Source organism: Tympanuchus pallidicinctus, unplaced genomic scaffold (genome assembly GCF_026119805.1).
Source record: "Tympanuchus pallidicinctus isolate F22 unplaced genomic scaffold, pur_lepc_1.0 scaffold11, whole genome shotgun sequence".
NCBI classification, from domain to species: domain Eukaryota; kingdom Metazoa; phylum Chordata; class Aves; order Galliformes; family Phasianidae; genus Tympanuchus; species Tympanuchus pallidicinctus.
Window position 1 is genome coordinate 17330140 of NW_026294627.1, and position 24697 is coordinate 17354836.

Genomic DNA, 24697 nt, shown 5'->3' on the forward strand with positions numbered 1-24697 from the left:
CTCGCTGTGCTCACAACGCCTGCCCAGTGCCCTTCCAGCGGGCATCAGGTCCCTCACGGCTACACAGCAATCCCACAGCTGGTACTGGGCCTGTGGCACAGTGCCAGCACAGGAGGCTCGTACAGCCGTTCCTCCAAGTTTCAGGAATCCTGAAGGTGTAAATTAAACACAAACGCTCTCTGGGCGGTCCACAAAACGTGGTTTCTTCTTTCAATACCCGGGAGCTGGGCAGGCAGGACTACAGCTCCCAGCATGCCCCGCGCCAAAGTCCCTCCCCCGGCACTACAGCTCCCAACATGCCCTGCGCCGTGCCTCTCCCCCGGCACTACAGCTGCCAGCACGCCTCGCACCGCGCCGCAAGGCACGCCGGGCCGCGAGAGGGTGGGGCTGTGGTCGGAGCCCGCCGCCTTCCACGCGGTGCGCTGTCCGCCGTGCCCGGGGCCGGGGAGGCGCCCGCTGTTTGCGACGCTTCTTTGCAGCAGTGCGGCCAGGCGCGGCCGCCGTATTCCGCGCGCAGCCCGGCTGTTGTGCCGCGAGCCGGCGGGCAGGAGGGGAGCGGCCGGAGACGGAGCGCGGAGGGAAGGAGCGAGGAGCTCCGCCGCCGCCGCCTCCCGGCCCTGCATGCTCCGCGGGGCGGCCCGGGGGCCTCCTCTTCCTCCTCTTCCTCCTGCCGCTGCTGCTGCTGCCGCCGCTGCCGGGGGGCGGCGGGGCGGGGTGCGCGGCTGCCGAGAGGCGTCGCGGGGCGGCGAAGATGGACTATGACTTCAAGGTGAAGCTGACCGGCGAGCGGGAGCGGGTGGAGGACCTGTTCGAGTACGAGGGCTGCAAGGTGGGCAGGGGCACCTACGGGCACGTCTACAAAGCCAAGCGCAAGGACGGGTGAGTGAGGAGCGGGGCTCCCTTCTGACCGCCCCAGTCCCGGCCCCGTCCCTGCGGCGGCGTCTGCCGCTCGACCCCTGCGGCTCCTGCCCCCCGGAGCGGCTTTCGGCACCGCCGCCCCCCTCACCTCCTCCCCCGCTACCGCCCCGGTGCCGGGCTGGCGGCCGCTGGAGGAAAAATGCCACGGCTGGGATAAGAGGCGGCTCTCCGCGGGTTTTCCTTTTTAAGAAGCCGGCGGCCCCCAGACGTCAGCCCGCCCGCCGGCTTAGTAAAGCTGAGCTCCGTTCCTCTTTCCTTTTGAACGCTTTTTGTCTGGTTTATTCCTCGTAGTCACCATTTTGGGTGTTGTTGCCGGCTGCTCCTGTAGCCCAAGTCTCCTTTAGGATGCTTTCGAAGGTCTGTATTTGAGTACAGACCGCGGTAAGTGAATTTCCCCGCAGAAATCCCGTCTAGGAAGATGCAGGTGTGTCACCTGGCTCTCGGTGACACGGCGTCGGTGCCAGAACAATGGGCGGTGGGGGGCGAGGGCAGCGGGAGAGGCAACGCTGTGCTCTAACAGGTCCCGCTGCTCCCTCGCACCCGGCTTTTCTGTCCACCTCCTCGAACTCCGTGTTTTCTCATTGAAAAGATGTGCGTTTGAAAGCCTGGGCGTTGTTTCTACCTGTGGTAAATCAGCTTAGAGCAGACTGTGGTCAGCCACGGCAGAAATGCGATCGGGTTCCCTTTATGTAAGCTCTTAGCGCTGCCTGCAGAGCGCTTGCGGTGGGGCTGCTGCCCGGCTCTGCACGCACCGCTATTCATCGGAGTGCTGTTATTTCACCATGGGTTTTGTCTGCTGCTGGGATTCAGCTAACTACTTCACACCTTACATGTGAATCTTTCAGACCATTGGCAGGAGTAATTCTTACCTGGTCTGATTTTTTTTTCTTTCTTTTTCTTTTTTTTTTTTTTTTTTTGGAGGGGGGGGGTGCAAGGGCATAGACTGCAGTGAGTTAGGTAAGCTGTTGCAGCAGATCTCCTTATCTGCAGGTGTTCTTCAGTGCCTCTTCTCCAGTCTCTTCCCCCAGTGCTTCTCATTTCTCTGCCAGATTGCTGAGAACTCTCAAATATGCTGGGTAATTGCATTTGGACAATATCTGAAACACTTAAGATATGACTCGCTGTGGATGCTTCTGTAGCATATGGCACAGTGGTACATAGGTGGCCTTAAGTGATGTGGGTGGATTTAGGATTGAAGGGGAAGATTCCATTTTGATTCTTTTATCACAAAGAAATGAATTACAGAAGCAGGTCTCTAATAGCAATTCAGTTTCCTGACACTATGATAACGTATGGATGGTCACTGTACATCTTACAGTGTGAGCTTATGAAAGATAGAGCTCAGTACTGCTATATACAAAGCATCACTGCTGTAATATTTCCCCACATGTTGTATAATGCTAGAGGAGAAACCTTTTTGTTTGTAGTTCAAAACAGCTCAAACTTTCTTTGTGCGTGAAATTCTTTTTTCCTGCTGAATTTACATGTGTTTTTCCCTTAAAGGTGTGCATTTACTTTAAATTTCATTATATGATTCTAAATCCTGTTTTAAATAACTGAAGTCCCATGTTTATTATGCGTCACAATTTTTTAAGTGCTTGAGCTACAGGACTGCAAATGTTTTATTAAAAATAGAGGCTGCTCTTTCTTAAATGACATTCTATACACGGATGTCTAATGAATAGGATAAACACAGAAAAGAACTATATTTTAATAATTCATCCTGTGCAAACGTTTAAAAACTCAGTGATGAATATCCATCTTACAAGCAAAAGGATCTAGTGCCTTCTGTATAGCAATGGTCTTCACCCCTTCTTGCTGATTGCCTTCATGAAAGTAGATTAACAGGTATGGGTCCAAGCAGTAGGAATGTAATTGTTGTAATAATATGTAAATAAATGTAATAGTTGTTAAACTATGAGGGGTTGCTTTGGGGGACAGTTACATGGTCATTTTGGTGCAGCAAGGAGCCTTAAAAGGAGTGAAGGATGCTGTGTGTTCTTGACGTACTGATGAAGACGTAACATGGTTTTTGTGCCTTGCACCAGCAAAAAAGCCAATCCAGCTGTGCCTTGTCCTTTGCCACAAGGTGAGGCGTTGAGAATTTTGCACGGGGAGTCACCAGGTGCACTTCCATGGATGTTTCTGATATAGTGCCTGCCAAAACTAGAACATAGCACCATACATGAGTACTCAGCTGATGCGATGGCTAAGCTCTGTGTGGCACATGGCCTGCAGCAAAGCTGCATTCAGTTCCCAAGTTCTCATTTCCATTCCTTTTGTCATCAACTTTGTAGCCCTGTGGTTGAAAAGAATCTTCCCGGCTTTTCAAGTGGTGCTGGTGGCCCTGCACCTCTGAGCAGGCTGACTGCATTGGTGACTGATGTAGCAGCAGAGTGCATGAGGTGGCAGTTCCTTCTACTGGCAGGCAGGAAGGGAACGGTGTGCCATGCTCAATGTCACTCTGTACCTAAGGAAACTTGCTCTTGTCTCTAGTGGCAGTAGGACAGTTTACTTTTTATTGTTTGGGGAATTTCAGTTATTTCCTGCATTGAAGCTACTCTGCATGCTGTTTGGGTGCTCATTCAGGAATGTTGCTCAGCACAGATTTTAAAACTACCTGTTTAACTTGCAGCAGAACTGGAAAATAGGCCAGCATTTTCTAGCTTTTTGGGCTAGAAACATAGTTGAGGTGGTTGCTTTGTTTAATTGACGAGATCAGACTCCTGCTGAGTTCCTCAGGAACTGACTCCCAGCTGTTGGCTGCAGCATGCTGAGGTGCTTGGAAACTGGAGGGCTTGCCCCAGAGTGTGCAGCAGATGCTTTGTTACCTCTCAGGCTGTGATTTCTGTGCTGGCAGAGCACGGTGGTAGTGTGCTGACTCCTCAGTGGTGTCTGACTTTAATGGAGTTGATCTTGCACTGTTTTACTTGCTGTCCTGTGCCTTTGACTCTTAGCATATAGCTGATGTCTGAGGTCTCTGAGAAGCATATGCTGTTGTGCAAGGATGTCTGCTTCAGTGGCAGTTTGGGACTGTTTCCAAATAGTTGTTCTTCCTGTTTATTGGTTGTGGTTTGGATGAGAATAAGGAACTATTGAATGTCACTGTAAGGCCATGTCTAACTCTTTAATTACAGCAGCAGAAAATGACATGATTGAAAATCCCAGTCTGTAGTAACATCTCTCACGTGTTATTGGAAGGGAAGATCTTCTCACTCTTCAGGAGAAGAGGACTTTGGAGACTGTGCTCATGGTTGGGAACACATGGTCAGTAAGCTCATGCTTCCCAGCTTATTCTCAGGAAATACAAGGAGTGATCTAAGCTCCCAACAGAAGTACAGCTGATTTTTTATTTTTTTTTTTAATTCTCATTTCAGCCATTAGTTCTGCGTTGGAAGTATTTCTGTAAACGGAGGGACGCATTCTTTCTTTTGGATGTACTAACACTTAGCTGAAAGCATGAAAGTACATTTATGTATTGAACTTGTACCTTTCAAAGAATCAAATCCATATGTGGCTTTTCTTTTCCTTGAGGGTCTGCACGAGTTGTATTAAAAAAACAGCGGCGGAGAAAGTAGTGGCATCCAGTGAACGACTGGTTTGCTTCGTCTTCAGTATGACATGTGGTAGTTTCTACTTACCTGGAAAAGAGTATTGCAAGAATTATGATGATTCTGTTTCAGAAATGTGTGGTTTGAAGCTAAAGGGATGGAAACCATGTTTAAGTAGTATGAAACAGTGCATGTTGTGGGTGTTTACGGGTATGTGTTGATTGCCCTACTTGAGATCATAGATCGTTCACTTATTTGGGCAATGTTAATATAAAACTGACTTTAGTGAGAGGAATGTGGAGCTTGGGAGTGCCACAAATAGAAGCAATGAGTCCAGCAAGGACATTTTGGCAAGAAGGCAAGCAACAGACCTAGGCTTCCAGCTTCTGGATTAATTCTGCGTTGAGTCTTTGGAGCTGTGTCATGGAGTTCATCCTGTTAGCTTTCAAATTTAACTGACAAACAGCTCTTATCTTCTTGCTGTTTAAGAAACACAACATATTTTTTTCTTACCTGTATACACATGTCAAGTTGAACTCCTTCGAACAGAAGCAGTGGCACTGCACCAGGTGATGTGCACAGAATGGAAGTGTGAAGTCAGAATGCAAGCACTTGGTTTGCCACTGCTGTGAACAATGGGGTGGAATTTCTAAATGTCACAGACTTTATTTAGTGCCTATGTAATATGTCTGTATTATCTTGTTAAAATATATGCCCTGAGTCTCTTTTGGATCCATTACCATAGTTGTTGGAAATCTAATTAAATTCTATCTGCATAATGAGGTATGTGCGCTGTGTTGCACTGAGTCTTGTGCTCTTTAATTTTTTTTTTTTTTGTAAAACTCATATAGCTAGCTATCTTCCCATCTGCTTCCTTCCCTTCTCATCTTCTTAAGCATCTCCAGGCTTTGTATCTTTTAAGATCAGTTGGCCCATCTTCACCATGAGCTCTTTGCTGAGCCTTGGGCTTTCCTTGGTACAGTCTTTTTGTAATCTTGCCACGTGCCTCAATTAATGTTGGTAGCCAGCAGCAAAGGTGGAACTGTGTAGCCTTGAGTGTTTCACTGCTATCTGAGGCCATTAGCAAGCACACAGAGGAGGGTGTGAGAGCCGAGATCGGTATCTGCTTTATTCTAGGTTACAAATTGGAATAATAGAACATGTAAATTGTACTGCTGTGCCTGGTTTCTCATTAACAGGTTTTGAAGGTGCTGATTGTAGAGAAAGTGTGTGTTAGAGAGTGCTGCCCTTGGTCAAATGGCACTGAGGTTGTATGCTTGCTGTAGCTCTTGGGTATTCTTGGGTTCTCGTGTTTAAACATTAAAGTTTAGAGCTGTTTTGTATCTTTTTTTTTAATGTCCTTTAGCAGAGGAGTTGGAAAGGCTGTAACTCGCAGATGGTTGAAGTAGAACCTGTGAATTTTTTTTTCTTAAGAATAGGTGGTTTTTTGTTTTTTTTTTTGTTTGTTTTTTTTTGTTAAGAAATATAAGAACTACAATAGAAACACCTTTAGGGCACAGGAACTGGGGCTTGCCTATGTGAGGTTGTAGCCCAGCAGTGTGTAATGATGGCAGGCGCTTCCTCAGGACTCCCAGATTACAGTACTGATGTCTCTGTTTTGTCGTTGAAGCCTGGTAGTTGTCTGCCATTGTCCAGTGCACCTTACAGCTGTGGAATTGCAACGATGTGGAAAGCAGACTGGAGTCAGTATGACACCTGCGCTGCTGGGGAGGCTGCTTTTCCTACCTGTGCATGATTAATGCTGGTAGCTGCAGCTCCAGCTTCTCTTTGAATTTAAATTGCAAATGAGTGAGAAATGGAAGAACTGTGGGGATAAAGGTTTAGAGCAGAGAAGCCCATCTGGTGTGGGTGGATGGGAGTAAGGTTGAGGCTTCTCCCCCCCATCAGACTCTTGTGCCCCCCTTCCCTTCCCACTCTCTTTTTCTGCAAGAGCCTGGCAATGGTGCTGTGTTGCCACTGCGTGCAGGCTGATGGCTGTCCAGAGAGTTTTGTGTGCTGGCTGGCCTGCTGTTTTTACCTTGTCGTCTCAGAGGCTCAACAAATGGTTTCTGAGACCTTGTCAAGCCTCTCTAATAGCACATTTGGGATTACGGAATAGATTATCCATAGTGATGTGTTTTTGCTAGGTACAAGGCTGCTTATGAACTAGATACTTTTGTGTCTTGTAGACTTTCCATTTAATAAATATATATTTGAAGAAATTTATTGAAATTTGTGTAGAAATGTGGTATCTTTCTTAGCTGATACAGGAGAGGTACTGGTTAGATAGTTTAACCTGTAGAGAATTCTGCTGATGTCCCTTAGAGCAGGGGACATCCCAGCCAAAGACTGTCCCAAGCTTTTGAAGATCAGGATGTCAAAGCACTGTTTTGTATTTCATGAACAAAAAGAAGCTGCTGTTCAGGCAACAGTTTCCATTCCATTTAAACTACCTTGAGTGGTAAGAGGTATAGTAAGGTGTGTTGGGTGGTTAATTCAGTATTTGTGGGAAAAGAATGGTAAACCAGGATTTGAGCTGTAGATATGTTCCTTAAAGACCAAAATGTTCAAGAAAACTTGTTTTTTTTTTTTAAGCTACTATGGATGATAGCCTAAACATCCAAAATTAAAATGAGTCTTGGAAAAAATGCACATGTTCTGTCAATATGGAAGAACACAACGAAAGGTCACTGAGGCAATCTGCCTGTTTTTCTGGGAATGCTCCATTCTGTGTGCTTGTAACACCTTGCATACAAGATGTTGACATTTGAGTAAAGGACACTTGAGAGTTGCTGTAAAAAAGAAGACTCAGTTCATTACTGTGTGTTTGACTAATATGTGCGACTGAACTCAAATACAAAGGGATCTGAATTGCATTAAATCCCCAGATTCTGCCTTGTGTTTCTGGCTGTTTTCTGGGAGAGAAACCTTGTCCTATGAATGACAGCCCTTGCTGCAGGTGTACTTTCAATCAGAGTTTGCATTCAGACACTGGATAATCCCCCAGTGAAGCCTCAGAAAATCAGGTTTCATGAACGCAGTTGTTCTCACGGAGCTACTGTACGAGGTATGGAGCTTAATAGAAGCAACTGGGGCAAGTGCTGCCTGCGTGGACTTTAAGGCAGCAAGTTTGTCTCTGAATGTAATTTGGATCTTATCTAACTTTCTGTACTTGAACTGTTTGGAGTTCAAACTCTTTGCTTCTAGAGTGGACTGCAATCCTATTTAAACAGGGTTGCACAAAACAACTGCTCACAAATGAGTGCCCCAATAGTGGCATTCATTCTTGGGTTAATTCAGCTCAATTGGAAGCTTATCTGACTTCCAGATGAGTGTCAGATACCAAAGTACTCACTTCAACCTCCCAAAAAGTACCTGTTGCAGCACTGGAATCTGTACAGGTAGAATTCCAGGCACACATAAAGGACATGCCAAAAAAACCAAATAGCATTACTGCTGCCTGACTCTAGTTTGTCTGTGTAAGATTAGAGTGGCTGCAGAGCAAACAGTAAAGAAAAGCATGTTGCCAATCCTGGGGACAGTGAGTAGCTGGTCATGGCACCCACGTAGGGAGAAACAACTCATGGCTTTGTCTGCAGTGGGATGTCAGAGCTGATTCTGAGTATTACTGCTGAGGGCTGTGACAAACGTGATTTGTTCTTTGCATTTGGAGGGGTGCTGGATCTAAACAGGGTTAAGTAATCCACTAAAGTACCACTTAACTTCATTCATTCAATGATTCCTTTTTAAGAAAGGAGGTGGCAGTGGGAGGAAGATACAGCTTCTTAAAGCTAAAAGTGAGCTGAAAAGGTGAGATGTTGCAAGGTACTTGAGAACAAATTTAAATTTTGGTGGGTATGTATCACTCACCAAGATACTGTAAAACCATTGGTCAAAAGCATCTGGCACAGCTAAATAGTACAATAAAGGAAGCTGTTGTGAATAAGAACACTGAAAAATTAAATATTACATTTTCTGTGTGTTATGGAGATGGAAAGGAATGAAAGTAACAATAGGCTCAGTATGAAAATGCAGTGTCATAGCCCTCTGGCACCCTCTGCATCTAACCCTTCAAAACACCCAAGTCTCAATCTCCCCTCTCAATCCTGAAGTGGGCATAAAATTAATCTCCCATTTTCTACCCTGTTCTGAAGCATCTGTAACACCACATTACCTGTAGAACCAGAGGACCACTGACCTATAGGAGAAGCATTTAGAGAAGGTGAAATAACAGCAGGAAACGAGCTTTGCTTTTGTGTGTTACAGAAGAACTTAAAGCATTGGAAGTTAAAGAATGCCACAGGAGATCCCAAATTGCAGTGCGTGGAGGAGGCGCTGCCTGAACAAACTGAAGGGCGGTCACTTGTCAAGATGAAACATTCACACATCTGAAGGAGTTCAAAAGTATAATAGATTGCTAACTACAGATCATAACCCGATGCTTTGAATTGAGCCATAAATGACTGGAAAGAGGCAACAGTGACTTTTTTGAAGGAGTTACTGGAAGAGTGGAAACCACCAACTAGTAAGGTGGGCTGACAGCAGAGCTGGTGGACCCATAAAAGGTTCTGAGGAGAAGAGACAATTTAAGTTTTATATTGTCTGGAAATTACTTATAAATAGTTGGGAAACAGCTTTGCCTGGAGGTAGTTATTTGGGGTAGTGAAGGTGAGGGCTGATTGTGAAGGCTCAGGAAAGGACCTTGCAAGACTGAGGGGATGGAATCATAGAATCACAAGGTTGGAAACGACCTGTAAGATCATCTAGTCCAACCGTCTTCTCATTATCACTGCTACCACAGACTAAACCATATCTTGTAGCTCCTCATCCAGATGCCTCTTGAACACTGCCAGAAATGGTGACTCCACCACCTCCCTGGGCAGCCATTCCAGTGCCTGACCACTCTCTGAGATAAAAAGTTTCTCCTTATGTCTAATCTAAACCCCCTCTGGTACAACTTGTGGCCGTTTCCCCAGGTCCTGTTTGTTGCCTGGGAGAAGAGGCCAAATCCCTCCATGAAAACTTTCATTTCAGGCTGGCAGTGAAATTATAGTTTTGTGGGGGGAAAAAAAAAGGGAATCCCAGGCATTCTTGCTTCTGTGCTGGAGTTGATCACTAGGATAGGTGGATGGGTTGTTCTGTTTCTGTTGTTTAGTTTCATTTCTTTTTGACTTGCGGCCAAGCACGCTCACTGTGTGTCACAGCTTCCAGAAGGGGGAACTGGCAGAGAAGCGTCTTTTCTCTTCCACTTCTCCATCTCCTCTACCATCCATCCCCTCATGTTTTTGCTCGTACCACATGCTTTGTTGCTGGTTTGGATACTCATCAAACTGTTCTGTAGCCTAACGTACTTTGTTATCCAAATTGCTTATCTGTTTCTTGGGGATATCTTGTTGGAGGGGGTGAATCAGCTGGTGGAGGAGTGTGGCACAGATCAGAGTGTCAGAAGGGAGGGATTTCTGGCTGGGAGCAGGAAGGAGGAGATGGCAAGGAAATACTTTTCTTTTGACAGCAGCAAATTCTTGGGTCAGAAGAACAGCATGTACAGTGTATCGTTAAATTTATTCCTTTACTTTGAACTTCTTGCCAAACTATGTGTTGTGGCAAAAGGTGTTAATTAAAAAAATAAATCAAAGAACAAAAGGAAGAAAGTGATAAATTGCCATTTGCCACATAGTACTAGATGTCTCAGAAATGTGGTTTACTGACTTGCTGTTGCTGGTTTTTCCTCCAGCTGTGGAATATGCTTTACTCACAAATAGGTCTGATTGCTAGAGGATTTGTTTTGAAGTAGAAAATGCTCTCTGCACAAGCCTTGCTCTCTGGTAAGAATAATGATGCTCTTCTGGCATATCAGCTTTGCCATGTTCTGCAAGCATCTTGGTAATAAAGAAAGCCTTGAATTTCTTAACTGGAGGCTTAACTCTCCTAGCACATCTTTCCCTGCCATGTTTTTCTTTCTGTTAGTATTTCCTTGAGTACTATGGCCTTCTATTTTTACATGACATATTGCAAATTTAGTTCCAAGTCCACAACATGGGCTTCAGTCACAGATTGTGTTCCTTGTAATCTTTTATTCTTTTCTAAAGGTTTCTTTGTCTCCTTAAAGAATGCTATATTTAAAAATTGAATACTGAAGAGTTAGCAAGATTGAGTCACACTGGAAAATTTCAGGATAAAATGTATGTTTCTGAAGTAGGGGCTGTAATAGTAAAAAGAGTGCGTAACTTAAAATATGCTGTTTTACCTGTTCTCATTTTTGTGGTTAATAGACATACCTTAAAAGGAAAAACATGCAGAGTGTTGAAATGCGTCTTTATGTTGTTGTTTTTTTTTTTTTGTGCTAGGTTCTTCAGTATTTAAATGTTAATGTTAGAAATTATTGGCAGACAGGTATTCAGTATATTACTTTCTTGATTCTTGATACTTTAATTCTCTAGATGAAAAGGAGAGAACAAGGCAATTAAACATTTCTGTCAATTTCTCTGAATTCTCGAATTTATCCCTGTACACTTTCTGATTCCTCAGGAGTTACTGTGGTCACGCATCACATAGAAACTTGGAGTGAGTAACATCCATGCAACTTGTGACATGGCATGCCTTCATAAAATAATGTATTAGTTACTGAGCAGTTCTCCTCAGTCACAGGAAAGGTGTACTGACTTGTCTTTGACAGCTCTAGCAATCTTTAGAAAGCAAAGGAAGATGAGGGCATGTAGTGTTGATTTCCTAGTGACGTGTTCCTGCTTCATCAGCCATCCACAGCCATTGTCTTAGAGTGAAAAGAAAATTGAGATCCTAGATTTCTGCTGCAGTATTCACTTACTGTTGCTCTTGCTCTCTTTAGAAAGTGGTGCATACATTATTTTTTGCCTTGAACTAATTGTATTCTGTTGAGAAAAGATACAGCTGGTCGTCCCAATATTAGCTGTGTACCAGTTTCATTGAGAGCCCTTGCACATCGGCGACACCTGAAAAAAAAAAAACACAGATGCCCTGGAAGTGCACACATTGTAGTAGCACGGCTCTGTGGGCGTTGCACTGTGATTTTGTTATAGACCAGAACTCAGTCCTGAGGTCATTAGCTGCAGTGGGACCTGGCCTGATGCTGCACAGCAGGTGCGGATGCCAGCAGCCACATCAGGAGCAGTACGGAGCACTGCTTCTAGTGGTAAGCACAAACAAGTCTGAAGTCACAATGTTTTGGGCACTGAATTTATTGTTCTCTACAGCTGAACAAGTACAATCTGCTCTTTATTCACCTGTACCTGGAAAGTCTTTGTAGAGCAGAGGAGGATAGCTGCAAGTACGCTTCCAAGCTGACATCCTTTACAAAGTAGCTTTTCTGACTGGCAGACGTTATCCTTTCTCATTTATTAATACATAAGAGGCTTTCATGACAGAATCTGTTTTTTATCTGATTTTTGACTGATATCTTCTGTGCAGGAAACAAGTAACAATCTGTGCTGAGATGAGCCTTAAGCCGGTTGTAAATACTTTTAAATACTCTGGACTTGAATAAATCTGAACTTTCATATACAGCCGTGTTTTTGTTGTATACAGAAAATTTATAATAGAGAAGATAATTTTATCTTCTGTGTTTCACTTATGCTAAATAACTGTTCTCATTTTCATAGTGTTTTAAAATTCAGTCAAGTGAAGAACCAATTGTTTGACCTAATGTATTTAATTCAGTATTGATTCATCCAACTTGTTTTAGGTAATAGTTTTGTTTTGTTTTAAAGGCAGGAAAAAAAAAGTGTATCGTAGAAAATTCAGAGATTTTTAGAATTATTTCTTTGTAGTGATATATGTAATGCATAGAGCACCAGTGAAAGTAAAATAGCTTTAAAGGAACCTTCAGACAGCTAGAAGTACACAATGTAGTTTTACTTCGGGTTGTTTCTGTATGTTGGAAAAGAAGTCTACTTTAGTTTTCCCTCAACATTGCAATGGGTATAGAACTCAACTGCGGCTTTCTGCAAAGGTGAGTGTAGTATTTCAAGCTGACTTGGAAGGATGATACTAGTTAGAAGATGTGCTAACTTAATCTTGAATGAAGCAGCTGTGCCTGTGTTAGTTCTGATTGATCTCTTCTTTCAGAGCACTTCAGCACTTAGCTGAGCATACAGCAGCCCCTTTTGTCCTTTTAGTGAGATTTTTCTCAATTTTTATCTGAAGGTACACAGCCATTGATCAGACTTGCTGTGTGTGCTAATTAGTTTTGACAAGTATTTGGATTCGAAGTGTTTTCTGGTAAATCAGGTGCCTATTATGCAGTTTATCAAACTTTGTACCAGTTGTGTTGTAACAAGCACCTTGTCAGTGTGCAGTGGTCTTTGGGAGGTGGGGGAAGGCAGGCTGTGTAAGTCAGCCTCCTGTAGGGGTGAAAGGATTTTGTGATCTTTGTGTAAGCTCTAAGCATGCTGGTAAGTTTATGGAATCTAAGTTAAAGCTGTTGAATTGCAGCTCAGGCAATTTCATTAAGGTTGGAAAGGCTGCTAAGATCATGGAGTCGCACCATCAGCCCACACCTCTGCTCTACACCATGTCCCTGAGTGTGACATCTCCCCTTTCCTTGTACACCTCCAGCGATGGTGATTCTTCCACCTCCCCAGCCAGTCCATTCCAATGCCTCACCACTCTTCTGAGATTTTTTCTTAATATTCAACCTGAACCTTTTCTGGCACAATTTGTAGCCTTTTCTACCTGTTCTATTCCTTTTTCTTCCTGTTACATGGGAGATGAGGCTGACCTCGTCCTCACACACCCTCTGTTCAGGCAGTTGTAGAGAGCAATAAGGTGTCCCCTGAGCCTCCTCTTACCCAGACTGAACAATCTCAGCTCCTTCAGCCGCTCCTTCCATCTCACATGTGCGGTAAGACCACACAGCTGCTATGACCAGCTTCACTAGAAGTTTTCTTCTTTTCCTCTCCGAACTCGATTGCTACAGTTAATTCACAGAATAACAGAATTGTTTTTAATTTCGTGTTATCTCTTTCTTCCTTGGTAGTAAATTAAATCTTTGCTATCAAGTTCCGTTTTGATGTTTACCAATATAATAAAACCTCTTATTCATCCATGCCCTTCTTTGAAGTTCTAATAGATAGGGCAACACTTAATATTTCTTGCATGGCTTTCTAGCATGTATGAAAGTTCCTGTCCATGTTTTACTGTTAATAATGTGGACGTTCTGCTGGTTGCACAGCTATGGGTTCAGTGTTACTTGACATTCATCTGATAAGCTGCTCAAAGCTAAGATGTCTATAGCACAAATTCACTTTCAACTGCAAAAACCAAGGTCATTGTCAGTAGAAGCCTGGGGCATGTAAGAATGGAGTGCAGACCTCCCAAGACGGACCGGGGGGGTGCTGCTGGATGAGAGCCAACAATGTACCTTCATAGCCCAGAAAGCCAACTGTATCCTGGGCTGCATCCAAAGCAGCATGGCCAGCAGGGCAAGGGAGTGATCCTGCCCCTCTGCTCTGTGCTGTGAGACTTCACTTCAAGTACTACATCCATATGTGGAGTCTTCAGTACAGGAGTGGCACATACCTGTTGGAGCATGTCCTGAGGAGAGCCACAAAAACATCCAGGCTGAGGGAGCTGGGGCTGTTCAGCTTGGAGAAGAGAAGGCTGTGAGGAAGACCTGAGAGCAGCCTTTCAGTATATGAAGGGGGACTGTAAGAAGGAAGAGGACAGACTTTAGCAGAGCTTGTTGTGATAGGATAAGGGAAAATGATTTCAAACTAAAAGTAGGGAGTTTTAGGGAGGATATAAGGAAGGAGTGTTTTACAGTAAGGGTGGTGAGACACTGGCACAGGTTGCTGGAAGAGGTGGTGGATGCCTTGTCCCTGGAAGCATTGAAGGTTGGGCTGTACAGGGCTCTCAGCAGCTGATGGAGCTGTAGGTTTCCCTGTTCACTGCAGGAAGTTGGACTGGATGCCCTTTAAGGATCCCTTCTCACTCAAAAGATTCTGTGATAGCACATTCAGTGGATTTTGGATTAATACTGCTGAGACTGAGTCACTTTAACAGTACTATGACAGCTGTGCTTAGGATTTTTTATTTTTATTACTATTGATATTAATGGAATTCTCAAAGGTAGAATGAAACAGATTCATTTTTTTTTAATCCTATGTTTTGTTAGTATCCTTATCTTTAATTATGAGCACTTTCATATTCTTTAGAGAATAAGAACCATAAACAATTACTGGGTTCATTAATTTTCTACTGAATAGATGCTGCATTTAAAGTTCCCTTTGGTAGTTTTACGACAGTAGAAGCTGTTTCCTCAGATGTTTAGCTGCTGACAAATGTTCCATTTCCTTATTTTTAAAGAACTGTTCTTAAGTTATGACTAGTTAATTTCAAATTTCTGACCTGTTTTTAACAGTAGCGTAAATTTGGAATAACAACCATTGATTTCTAAGTCTTTAGTACTTCTATTTTTATTACTCACATTTTAACTGATCTCATGATCAGCATTTGGGATATCCTTTAGTGCAGTATCAGTACATTTGTACAACATGCATGATATGAAATAACAGTAACACTGATGTTTATTTAAGGTATTTTTTAAGCTCCCTTTTCTTCCAGGTGTAGCATATATGCTTATATATGCTTTAATTATTCTTTCTAACAAATGGTAAAAATACCAGGCATTGCAACACTAGAGCTGTGCGGAGTGCTTGCATTTGGCAGGCATCTGTTCCTACTCTTCGCTGCTTTTTGTTGTGTTCTTTTCACATTAATTATTCCTTTAGGTTCCATTGTACTTATCAGTTCAGTTTGATTTTGTTGTTGTTGTGGAAAGTATTACAGTACTTCAGAGGTAGGGATGGGGCACCCACAGCTCTCTGGGCAGCTGTGCCAGTGCCTCATTGCACCCTGAGTAAGAGCTTCCCAGCAGTGGTGTACAAAGGAAGTTCCCTTATTCTTGTCACTTGACAGCTGTTACTAATAAGGAGTATTCCTGTGCTGAAAATGCCAGCCTACTTAAACACAAGAATATATGATGGTAGTAGTTGGGATATAATTGTGCAGATTTACCATCCTCTCTAAGCATGCTGTGCTGTGGAGGATCTACTTGGGCTTACTGGAAGTCTCGCTCACACAACTGAGAAAATGGTCAGGTTTTCCCAATGTGATCCTTCTGTTAGAACTGTAGGTAAACTACAGTTTGAGTCTTTCTGTGCCCTTAAAATGTAAGCTGATAAATAGCTGGTGCTGTTGCTTAGTTTGCTGGGGAATACATTTACAGTTCATTTTTAAAATTTTTTTTCCTGCCTTGTCACACACACTGAGTATCTTCAAAGAAGGTGGAACAGGCTGCCCAGGGAGGTGGTGGAGTCTCCTTCTCTGGAGATGTTCAAGACCTGCCTGGATGCCTACCTGTGTGACCTGCTGTAGGGAACCTGCTTTGGCAGGGGGGTTGGACTCGATGATCTCTGGAGGTCCCTTCCAACCCCTACAATTCTGTGATTCTGTGAGTCTGTGATTATCCATGCAAACACAGAGAGGCTCTTTAGGCTGTGTTATGGTAAACGCAGACTATGGGTTAAGTGTTTCTAGAAGTTGTGTAAAATAAGCTCAGTCACTTTGACCTTTCCTTCGATTTCATAACACTTCAAAAAGTTCTTATTCCTCCCTCTAAAAAAAAAAAATATTCTCCTAATTCTCATGATTACCAAGGAATTATGGAAAGCCAGTCTAGCTTGGCTCAATCAAACTTGGTTTTTCCTGCTTTTGTTAATGGAATAGCTGACACTAATGTTGTAGAGGGTAACCATCGCAGTTTTCCAGTCTCAGCGTAGAACAGATGTTTGAATACTGCTTTATAACTCAACTGCATGTGCACCATCTAGTGAATTTAAGCCTTAAGTCATCTGTTATTTTCTCTCTTGTTCTGGAAGAGAGCATAGTGCAGTGCTTACAGTGAGCTTTACCCCTAAATTTTACTTATTTTTGTAACTGTATGCAATTATAGAATGGCCTGGTGTAAGATCATTATACAGATGTTGTAAAGTATTGGATGATCATTATGCATACAGAGAAGTTAAGCAAGTAAGATTACCACATTGGAAAAGATAATCAGAAATGAAAAGTGCTTACTGGTGTTGTAGGCTTGCAAGAAACTCCACGAGAGGCAATCTCCAGAGAGAGATCCTTCCTTAGTAGCATCAGCCCTTAAATGGGGTCTAGGAGAGGTGGAGCCAGGCTCCATCCCTTCCAGTCACACACTGAATCGCCTTCACCTGTGCTCCCACAGCTGACTCAGTGCTTGCCAAAGGTGATCAATCAGAGGTTCAGGCCATGATTCAACAGTTCCAATACACCTGGGTTGAAAAGGACCACAATGATCATCCAGTTCTAACCCCCTGCCATGGGCAAGGACACCAACCACCAGACCAGGCTGCCCAGAACCACATCCAGACTGGCCTTGAATGCCTCCAGTTCCAATGCATCACCACCCTCTGGGTGAAAAACTTCCTCCTAATATCTAACCTGAACCTCCCCTGTCTCAGTTTAAAACCATTCCCCTTGTCCTGTAACTATCCGCCCTCATAAACAGGCATTTTCCCTCCTGTTTATAAGCTCCCTTTAGGTACTGGAAGGCCACAATGAGGTCTCCCCAGAGCCTTCTCTTCTCCAAGCTAAACAAGTCCAGTTCTCTCAACCTTTCTTCACAGGAGAGGTGCTCCAGCCCTCTGATCATCTCAGTGCCCTCCTCTGGACCCACTCCAAGAGCTCCATGTCCTTCTTGTACTGCCTGGATACAGTTCTGCAGAGGGGGCTTCACAAGAGCTGAGTAGAGGGGGACAATCACCTCCCTCTCCTGCTGGCCACCCTTTTTTAGTGTAAAATAAGTGTAAAATAAGCCTTCCGGGCTGCAAGCACACACTGCTGGCTCACATTGAGCTTCTTGTCCACCAGGACCCCCAAGTCCTTCTCTGCAGGGCTGCTCTCAAAGTGATCTTCCCCCTGTTTGTATAAATACCTGGGATTGCCCTGACCCAAATGCAGCACACTGCGTTTGGCCTTGTTGAACCTGGTTAGGTTTTCATGGGCCCACTTCTCCAGCCTGTCCAGGTCCCTCTGGATGGCTTCCCTTCCCTTCCCTCCAGTGTATCAACCTATGCTTATGTTTCCTCTCAAACATTTGTGTAGTGGAGGACAGGGCAGAGCATCCTTGCTTCCAGTAGCAGAGTGCAGCATTTTAGCAGCTGGGAGGAGCAGAGGAGCAAGTGGTGAAGGGGACACAGCCACAGAGAGCTGCATGGCTGGGCACAGCATCTCAGAGCTCAGGTCTGAAACTGTTCTTCAGTTTGAAAAATCTTATTTTTCCCAACTTCTTATTTCATCCAATGTGAGAATGTTCTTGTGAGGAGAAAGAGGACGCAATGTTATTGCACCCCCCCCCCCCCCCCCATTAAAGTGATAATTCTAGAACATTCAGCAAGAACAAATGCATGTGTTTTTTTTCCAGTTTTGTTCTAGGAAACAGCTGAAGTTATTTTTTTCTAAGAATTCCCAGAGAAAGTACCATCTGTTATGGAAAATTTTAATCTAGACTTTTAATTTGGCAAAAAATTAATCAGTTAAAAATAGAGGTCCACAATCCTAAGTATAAGGCAGCAGTCAGTGCTACCAGAAGTGCTTGTAACACCATTTGTAGGGCAGCACTTCTTTCTGTACTGAGTTCTCCTGTTGCCGTGAAATCAAAGCAGGCAGGTCAATGGCAGACCCTCAGTCTGAGCGGTCCTGCGCCATGTCCTGTCCCTGGTAGTGCTTGTGTGAGCAGCAGTTGTGTAGTAGCACTTCTCATGCAATAACGATCCCTCCAAATACCTTGAAAATAGGGTGTGTAAGTGAACAGAACAATGAGAATAACCTCCTGTCCAATCCATTTTGCTTCATATTTATATCCAATAATGGCTGCAAGCCTTTACCAGCTAAGGGAGATAGAAAAGACAGAGGGGAGTTTTTCTAGCTCAAAATCATTTCACCTTTCATCAGCAGCATAGGAAAGCCCTGTGCTAGCTGCCTGGAGCGCTCTGTGAATCTCCTGTCCATCATAAATGTCTCATTTGATTTGAAGTCTGCTTATGCTTTTCATTCTTAGAACAGCGTCATCGTTAGGCATGTGGTTTAATTATGTGCGTAATAATGAAAGTTTATTATTTTCAGGCTTCACACTACTAACATTCCTATAAGGTGAAAAATAGAGAATTGCTCCATATTTGTTTTTTTTTTTATTGTTTTGGATGTGTGAATGAGTTTGTGCTCATTATTGTCTCGATCTGTTTTCCAGGACAGTAAGTTTTAAATTTTTATCATATAGAAGCATTTTAATGCCTTCTGTCTTTGTCCTCCTTGCTCCTTTTTTCCTGTGTCAGGTCTTGTGTGTCCCCTCTCTTTTATCTTTCTGATTTGGTGTAATTGCCCTCTTGCTGAAATCTGTTCTCACCCACTCACAGTTTCATTCCATTCTTTTTCCCCATTAACCATGTTCGTATTCTGTCCATTAATCTACTTTTTCCTCTTTTCTGTTTAGAAAGGTTGATGCGAACAGTGGGTTGTCTTTGAGCCCTGTGAAAAACCTCTTGGATGGACATGGTGGTAAAGAGCTCTCATTGAATTCGTAGTGCTATTTTTAAAACAAGTTTCTTTTCTTCTTTCACAGGAAAGATGATAAAGATTACGCTTTAAAGCAGATAGAAGGTACTGGAATTTCTATGTCTGCATGCAGAGAAATAGCAGTAAGTAACAGCTCTTTCTACTAGCTAACAGACTTATTAAAAGTACTGATTGAGTGCATGTTTTTATTTGCTGAATCATGTTATTCTACTATGGGTCCTATATTTATATCGTGGAGGTATAAAACAAATAGAAATGTCATGGAAATGCATGCACCTGTTTTACTTGCTGTCGGTGAATGCCTGTTTTTCAGTTAAAGTTTACTGCTCGCCTCAGGCAGATTAAAAGCAGAATTTCAAGATGTGATTGGAATCAGTGGTTTAAATGACTTATTTGATCTGACTTTTGCATTACTACTTCAATTATTTCTTAAAGAGATACTAAATCTTTTTGGCTCAGAACAATCAGAGCATGCTCTAAAGGCCCCAAAATCATAGTGGAAGTGGTCATCAAGACCGAAAGGTGGAGTGGAGCCCAGAAGTGATTATGGTGATAGAAAGTTGGAGTAACCAGAAGCAGCACTTCTTGAGCACCTATTGGCTCTGCTTTGTTTTCCATCTGGGTTTTGGTGTGCTGATGTGATCAAATTTCCCTGCAGTTGATTTAATAGTTCATCATGGAATTTAGTATTTGGTTTATTTACCTGTTTTTCTTTACTTTTCTTGTGATGTTGTTTTGGGGAGTTAAGAAGAAAATCACCTCCATATCCCCTCCAAATTATTTCTTCTTCTTTTTTTTTTTTTAATTCCATTAAACAGATTTTCCCCATTTCTGTGAAATAATGTTGTGTTAGAAAAAAAAATGGAGCTTCATATGGAGATGGATCAAATCAAAGATAATACCTAGATTGTTTATATTATGTAGTTGTCATATATGTATGTATGTGTATATATATATATATATTACAACTACATAATATAAACTGTATAAACTATATATGAATACTGAGTTAATCAGAAGTGCTGTGTCCTAAGATGGAATCTGTATATCTAATTAATAAACTTATTATTTGTCATACTTAAAATTCAGGTCTGAATGGCAGACTAGCGGTGTGTTCTAGACTATTCCAGTGAATGCTTTTATGAGCACAGTGGTATTAAGAGGAAGTTAGACACAACTTGTTTTGTGTGTGAAATATATCCACTTCACTTTCTTTGGAGGTTGAAGCTTTTGTATGTTAGTCACAATAGCAGAATCACTTAAGCAATCACTGTGATGTATATCAAACTATGAACTCATTTTTTAGAACTATATAGTGAATATTCTTTCTTGTAATGACTATCTAGTTTAGGACTCAAGTGACCTTTTTAAGTATAAAAATGCCCATAGCCTACTTTTCTAAGTCATCTATTTGAGGCAAACATCCAGGCTGATGTCTGACTGTGTCAAACCATCTGAAAGTGAAATAGCTATTGAACGACATCAGTTAAAAGTAAGAGCTGTGACTAGGACAGGGACCAGAGCTGAAATGGCTGCCTTGGTTTATAGGATGAGCTTAACCCTGCGTGTGTGTCTGAAAGACTCTTGCTCTTCAGAGGGTGGTGATGCACTGGAACAGGTTGCCCAAGGAGGCTGTGGATGCCCCATCCCTGGAGGCATTCAAGGCCAGGCTGGATGTGGCTCTGGGCAGCCTGGTCTGCTGGTTGGCGACCCCGCATATAGTAGGGGGGTTGGAACTGTATGATCTTTGTGGTCCTTTTCAACCCAGGCCATTCTATGATTCTATGGTTCAGTACTTCCTGAAGCTTGAGAATTTCTACACACTGTTCTAGCTAATCTCTTGTCCTGTTGAAATAAGAGATTTTGTTGTTGTTGCTTTTACTTAAACTAATTAGCAGGTAGAATTAAGGGGTTTTGCTAAGGATGCTAATTGTGACTGAGTATAATACCAAGATAGTTACAGTTGGAGATATTGGGGCATTCTTAGGATTTTGTAGTATGATACATTAAGTTCATTTTCACCCAGTGGAAAGTTTTGTTGGCTTTCCATGCAAAGAAGCTGAATTGAACTCTCCTTCAATCATAGCATTGCTCAGTTCAACTCAGAGGAAGTGATAGGAACCTACAGCGTGGCTTGAGTGTAATGCAGGCTTGCAATCTGATGGTCATGTCTGAGTATAGACAAAAGAGAGACTGATTTCTGTTTCTAGGGCAGGAGGCTCAGGGCCCAGTACAGCCCTCCTGCTGCCCTTACCTGAACAGAATGCCTCTGCAGCTGTCCTGTCCAGCTCTCCAGCTGCCATCATCCTGGCTTTCTGCTCCTGTGCCAGAAGGTGGTGAAGCATCCTGTGCCTGGATGGGTGAGGAGGGAGTCCACCTGCCTTTTGAGTTGTGATCTTGGCTGAATTGACTTCAGTGGAGGAGGCAGGTTTCTCAGTTCATGGGGTGGCTGTTGTGTTCCTTCCACATTAGCAGTGAAAGCAGTCTCCCACAAAAGCAAATACAGAAAAATAAATACAATGCTCATCTTGGTGAGCGCAGTCCTTGTTTTAGAAGACAAGTAGTGGTTTTCTTGACAACACTTCTGTGTGATAAGAGGCTGGAAAACATCTTTGATTTGACTCCCTTCGACCAGTCTAATGACTCTCACGTGCTGTAATTTAATTGGTATGTATACAAGCAATATGATAGAGAGATTTTGTATAAAAGGAAGTAGTAATAGCTCTAGTTCTGTGAAAAGGGAATAAAATACCAATTAAATGTTAAAAGTGGGCTCCTAAGGAGTAAACATTTTCTGTGAACAGCAGAATCTGCTGAGCTTGGTGACAGGTGCCCATGTCATTGGGATTCTTCATCTACTTCCTTAGTTCTAGCAGACCCTGAACATTTCAGTAACTTCTAATAGTTTGAATGTGCGTGGACATGAGAGATGCTGGCAGATATTGCCTTTTATGTGTGATGTGGAAGACTCAATTATTTTGGAAACCACAGAAGTTAAATCAGCAATATGCCTTTTTTTTTGTTTTCTCTTGGCATTTTGTGTCATCAGGACACTCACTCACTGTCCCTCAGCTGCCCATAGGTGTGGGGTATTTCTGCATCTGAAGAGGGAGATAGAGGAACCTCAGTATGAGCCCAAGATTTGCTATTAGGATGCTATTAGGAACCAATTGCTGTTGGTTCTCTTGCTGTGTCTTGAACAATGTTTATGAAAACAAGGGCAAGCCCAGATGGGACAGACATAAGGTTATGTCCCTGAAGTCAAACAGGATGTATCATCATCTTCATCAACTGCAGATTTGTATTTCTTTGAATGTGAGCCAGGTTTTGCCTTTCTGATCTAAGGGAAATCTTTCTGCCTGTGGAAACAATTTTGAATCATCATATTAATTGCAGATGAAAAAGACAGTCACTTGCTGAGAGCTAGGGTGAACGATTTTTGACTACTTTCTGTGTTTTCTGTAGAACTAAACCAGGGTATGAGAGTCCTTAGGCCAAGAAGCAATATCGTGCTGGTTGCATACTCTGTTTCTTGCAGTGTTTTTTCTTCATTGATCTCTGTCAGCTGCTAGACTTGAGGCAAATGGGAAAGGCACATGCCATTTGTGCTGGAGAGGCCTGGTTCATGGAGAGTGAGGTTGCTGGAAACACAGCCCACGTGATGCATGAGCTCTTCTGTCCTGCAGACAGCGTCTGCATTTATTGCTCTGTTATCTCTGTCCTGGAGCATTTCAGCCTTTCCAAGACAGTAATTCAGGGATCATCTGTCATCACTGCAGCAATCATTTCCTCATTCTGATGGTTTTGCTGATGTGCATTAGCCATCCTCTTCACTGAGATGCTTGTGGCTGTCTTACTTTGACCAAATGCATCAGCTTTTAAAGCAGGCTGTAAGAATATGTGGTTAACAGCTATTCAGCATAAAAGGCAAGGATAAAAAGCCAGCAGGAATGATAATACTGAGAACACAGATGCATGAATCATAAACAGCCTGTATCAATGGCAGTAACAAAAGCCAGAATTCTTAAAGCACTGATGATGGGCCACATAAGGAGTCTCTCAGGCTCATCCTTGGCTAGACTCAATGAGGGCTTTGTAACTGATGAGAGGGAAAGTAAGATGGCTGCAAGTATTACAGGAAAATGCGGAGGTGTTACTGAGTATTTGGGAGGGATGCTGAGGTTGTGTAGAACTTACTGTAGGATGATGAGGGAAAGGGTAAAAGGCAGGAAGGGTTGAGATCAAGGTGGGTTTGGGAGAAATAAGCATGTGGAAGTGGGGAGGGGAGATAAGTATCTGATTCCATGTGAGCAGGCTGGGTGTTGGCTCCTTGCTTCTCTGTGGCTGTGTTGCTCAGTAAGGTGGTGAAGTTTTGTGTCTGTGTGCATGCCGGCGAAGGAGGTGCTGTTCTGTTGCCTTTGTTATCGGTGACTGGTCATGTCTGCACTTTGTGTGTTTACATGTACGGGTCTGTATGTGTGCCCATTTTGGAAATACACCCTCTGCTACTTAGACCTTGCCTCTGGCTGAATTTGGAAGTGGGAAAGCAGCAGCTTGGCACGTAGCAGATCAGAAGGAATGCTATGAATTTAATAATCCACAGTATTGGCTATTCCTGGCATGAATAAAGGAGGATTGTGTTTATATTGCTTGGCTGTGCAGACAGGGCACCATTCTGCTGAGTTACTGGAGGTTTCTCATCTCTGCATTGTGTTCTGGTCCAGCTTTGATGATAGATTCTTTTTGTGTTCTTTAAGATAGATGACATTTGATGTGAAGAGGATGGGTTTTTAAAGCTGATGATTTTTGTTACATGGAGAACAAGGAGTCAGGTGGACTTAAAATGGAACAGAAGGTGAAGAGAAGGGTAATGAACACTTTCTGGAGCCCTGACTATTGTCATCCTCTTTTATCTGGGAGTTGTATGGGTGTGAAGAGTTGGACTGCTGATACAAGTATCATCAGACCATAGGAGATATGGTTAGATTTTGGTCTGGGAGATATAATTATGTACTGTCATGAAATATTCTGGTTACAGTCAGTTCATCAAAATGTTTGGTATAAATTGGAGCTAGCACCATGAATTTTTACTGAATGAACAAAAAGTTCTTCTGGCTTTAAGGACTGGAATGATGTGTTCTTGAGCCTTATAATCTCTCATTCCCTTTTAAGAGGCTGACTCCTACTTTTGGTCTTCAATGCTGTAGTAGGTCTAGATGAGATGAAGTTCATTTTCCTCATAGCAGCATGTGTTGTGTTTCAGATTTGTGACTAAAATAGTGTTGATAACATACCAGTGCATTGACTTGTTCTTACTTTGCCCCCACAGTGAGAGGGCTGGCTGGGAGGGGTCACAGCAGGGACAGCTGAGCCACATTGCCCACAGGGGTAGTCTACTGCCTTATAATGTCATTCTTGGCATTAAAAACTGAGGGGAAATGGATTTGGGGTAGGTCACCATTGGTGGGAGGCAGTCTGCATCAGTCTGCTTATGGAAGGTGATGAGTTAGTGCTTTTAGATTACTTTCTTCTCCCAGTTCTTCACTTATTAAACTGTTTTTATCTTGACCCAAAAGTATTCTCACCTG

General features: G+C 43.0%; 2 protein-coding genes across 4 annotated transcripts in view; one reads left to right on the forward strand and one right to left on the reverse strand.

Moving 5' to 3' along the window:
• Nucleotides 1–390: 390 nt before the first annotated feature.
• Nucleotides 391–24697, forward strand: part of CDK8 (cyclin dependent kinase 8) — a 66038-nt gene continuing 41731 nt past the window's right edge. For 2 of the 3 annotated variants that reach the window (XM_052671435.1, XM_052671436.1), the window contains exons 1-2: nucleotides 391–879; nucleotides 19156–19231. In XM_052671435.1, coding sequence (XP_052527395.1) covers nucleotides 752–879; nucleotides 19156–19231 — 204 coding nt within the window. In that variant the 5' untranslated portion in view covers nucleotides 391–751. The remainder of the gene's footprint in view (nucleotides 880–19155; nucleotides 19232–24697) is intronic. The other variant, XM_052671438.1, reaches the window with a different exon arrangement.
• Nucleotides 15333–24697, reverse strand: part of USP12 (ubiquitin specific peptidase 12) — a 335443-nt gene continuing 326078 nt past the window's right edge. The window contains exon 8 of the transcript XR_008203559.1: nucleotides 15333–15955. The gene's annotated coding sequence lies outside the window, so the exon portion shown is untranslated. The remainder of the gene's footprint in view (nucleotides 15956–24697) is intronic.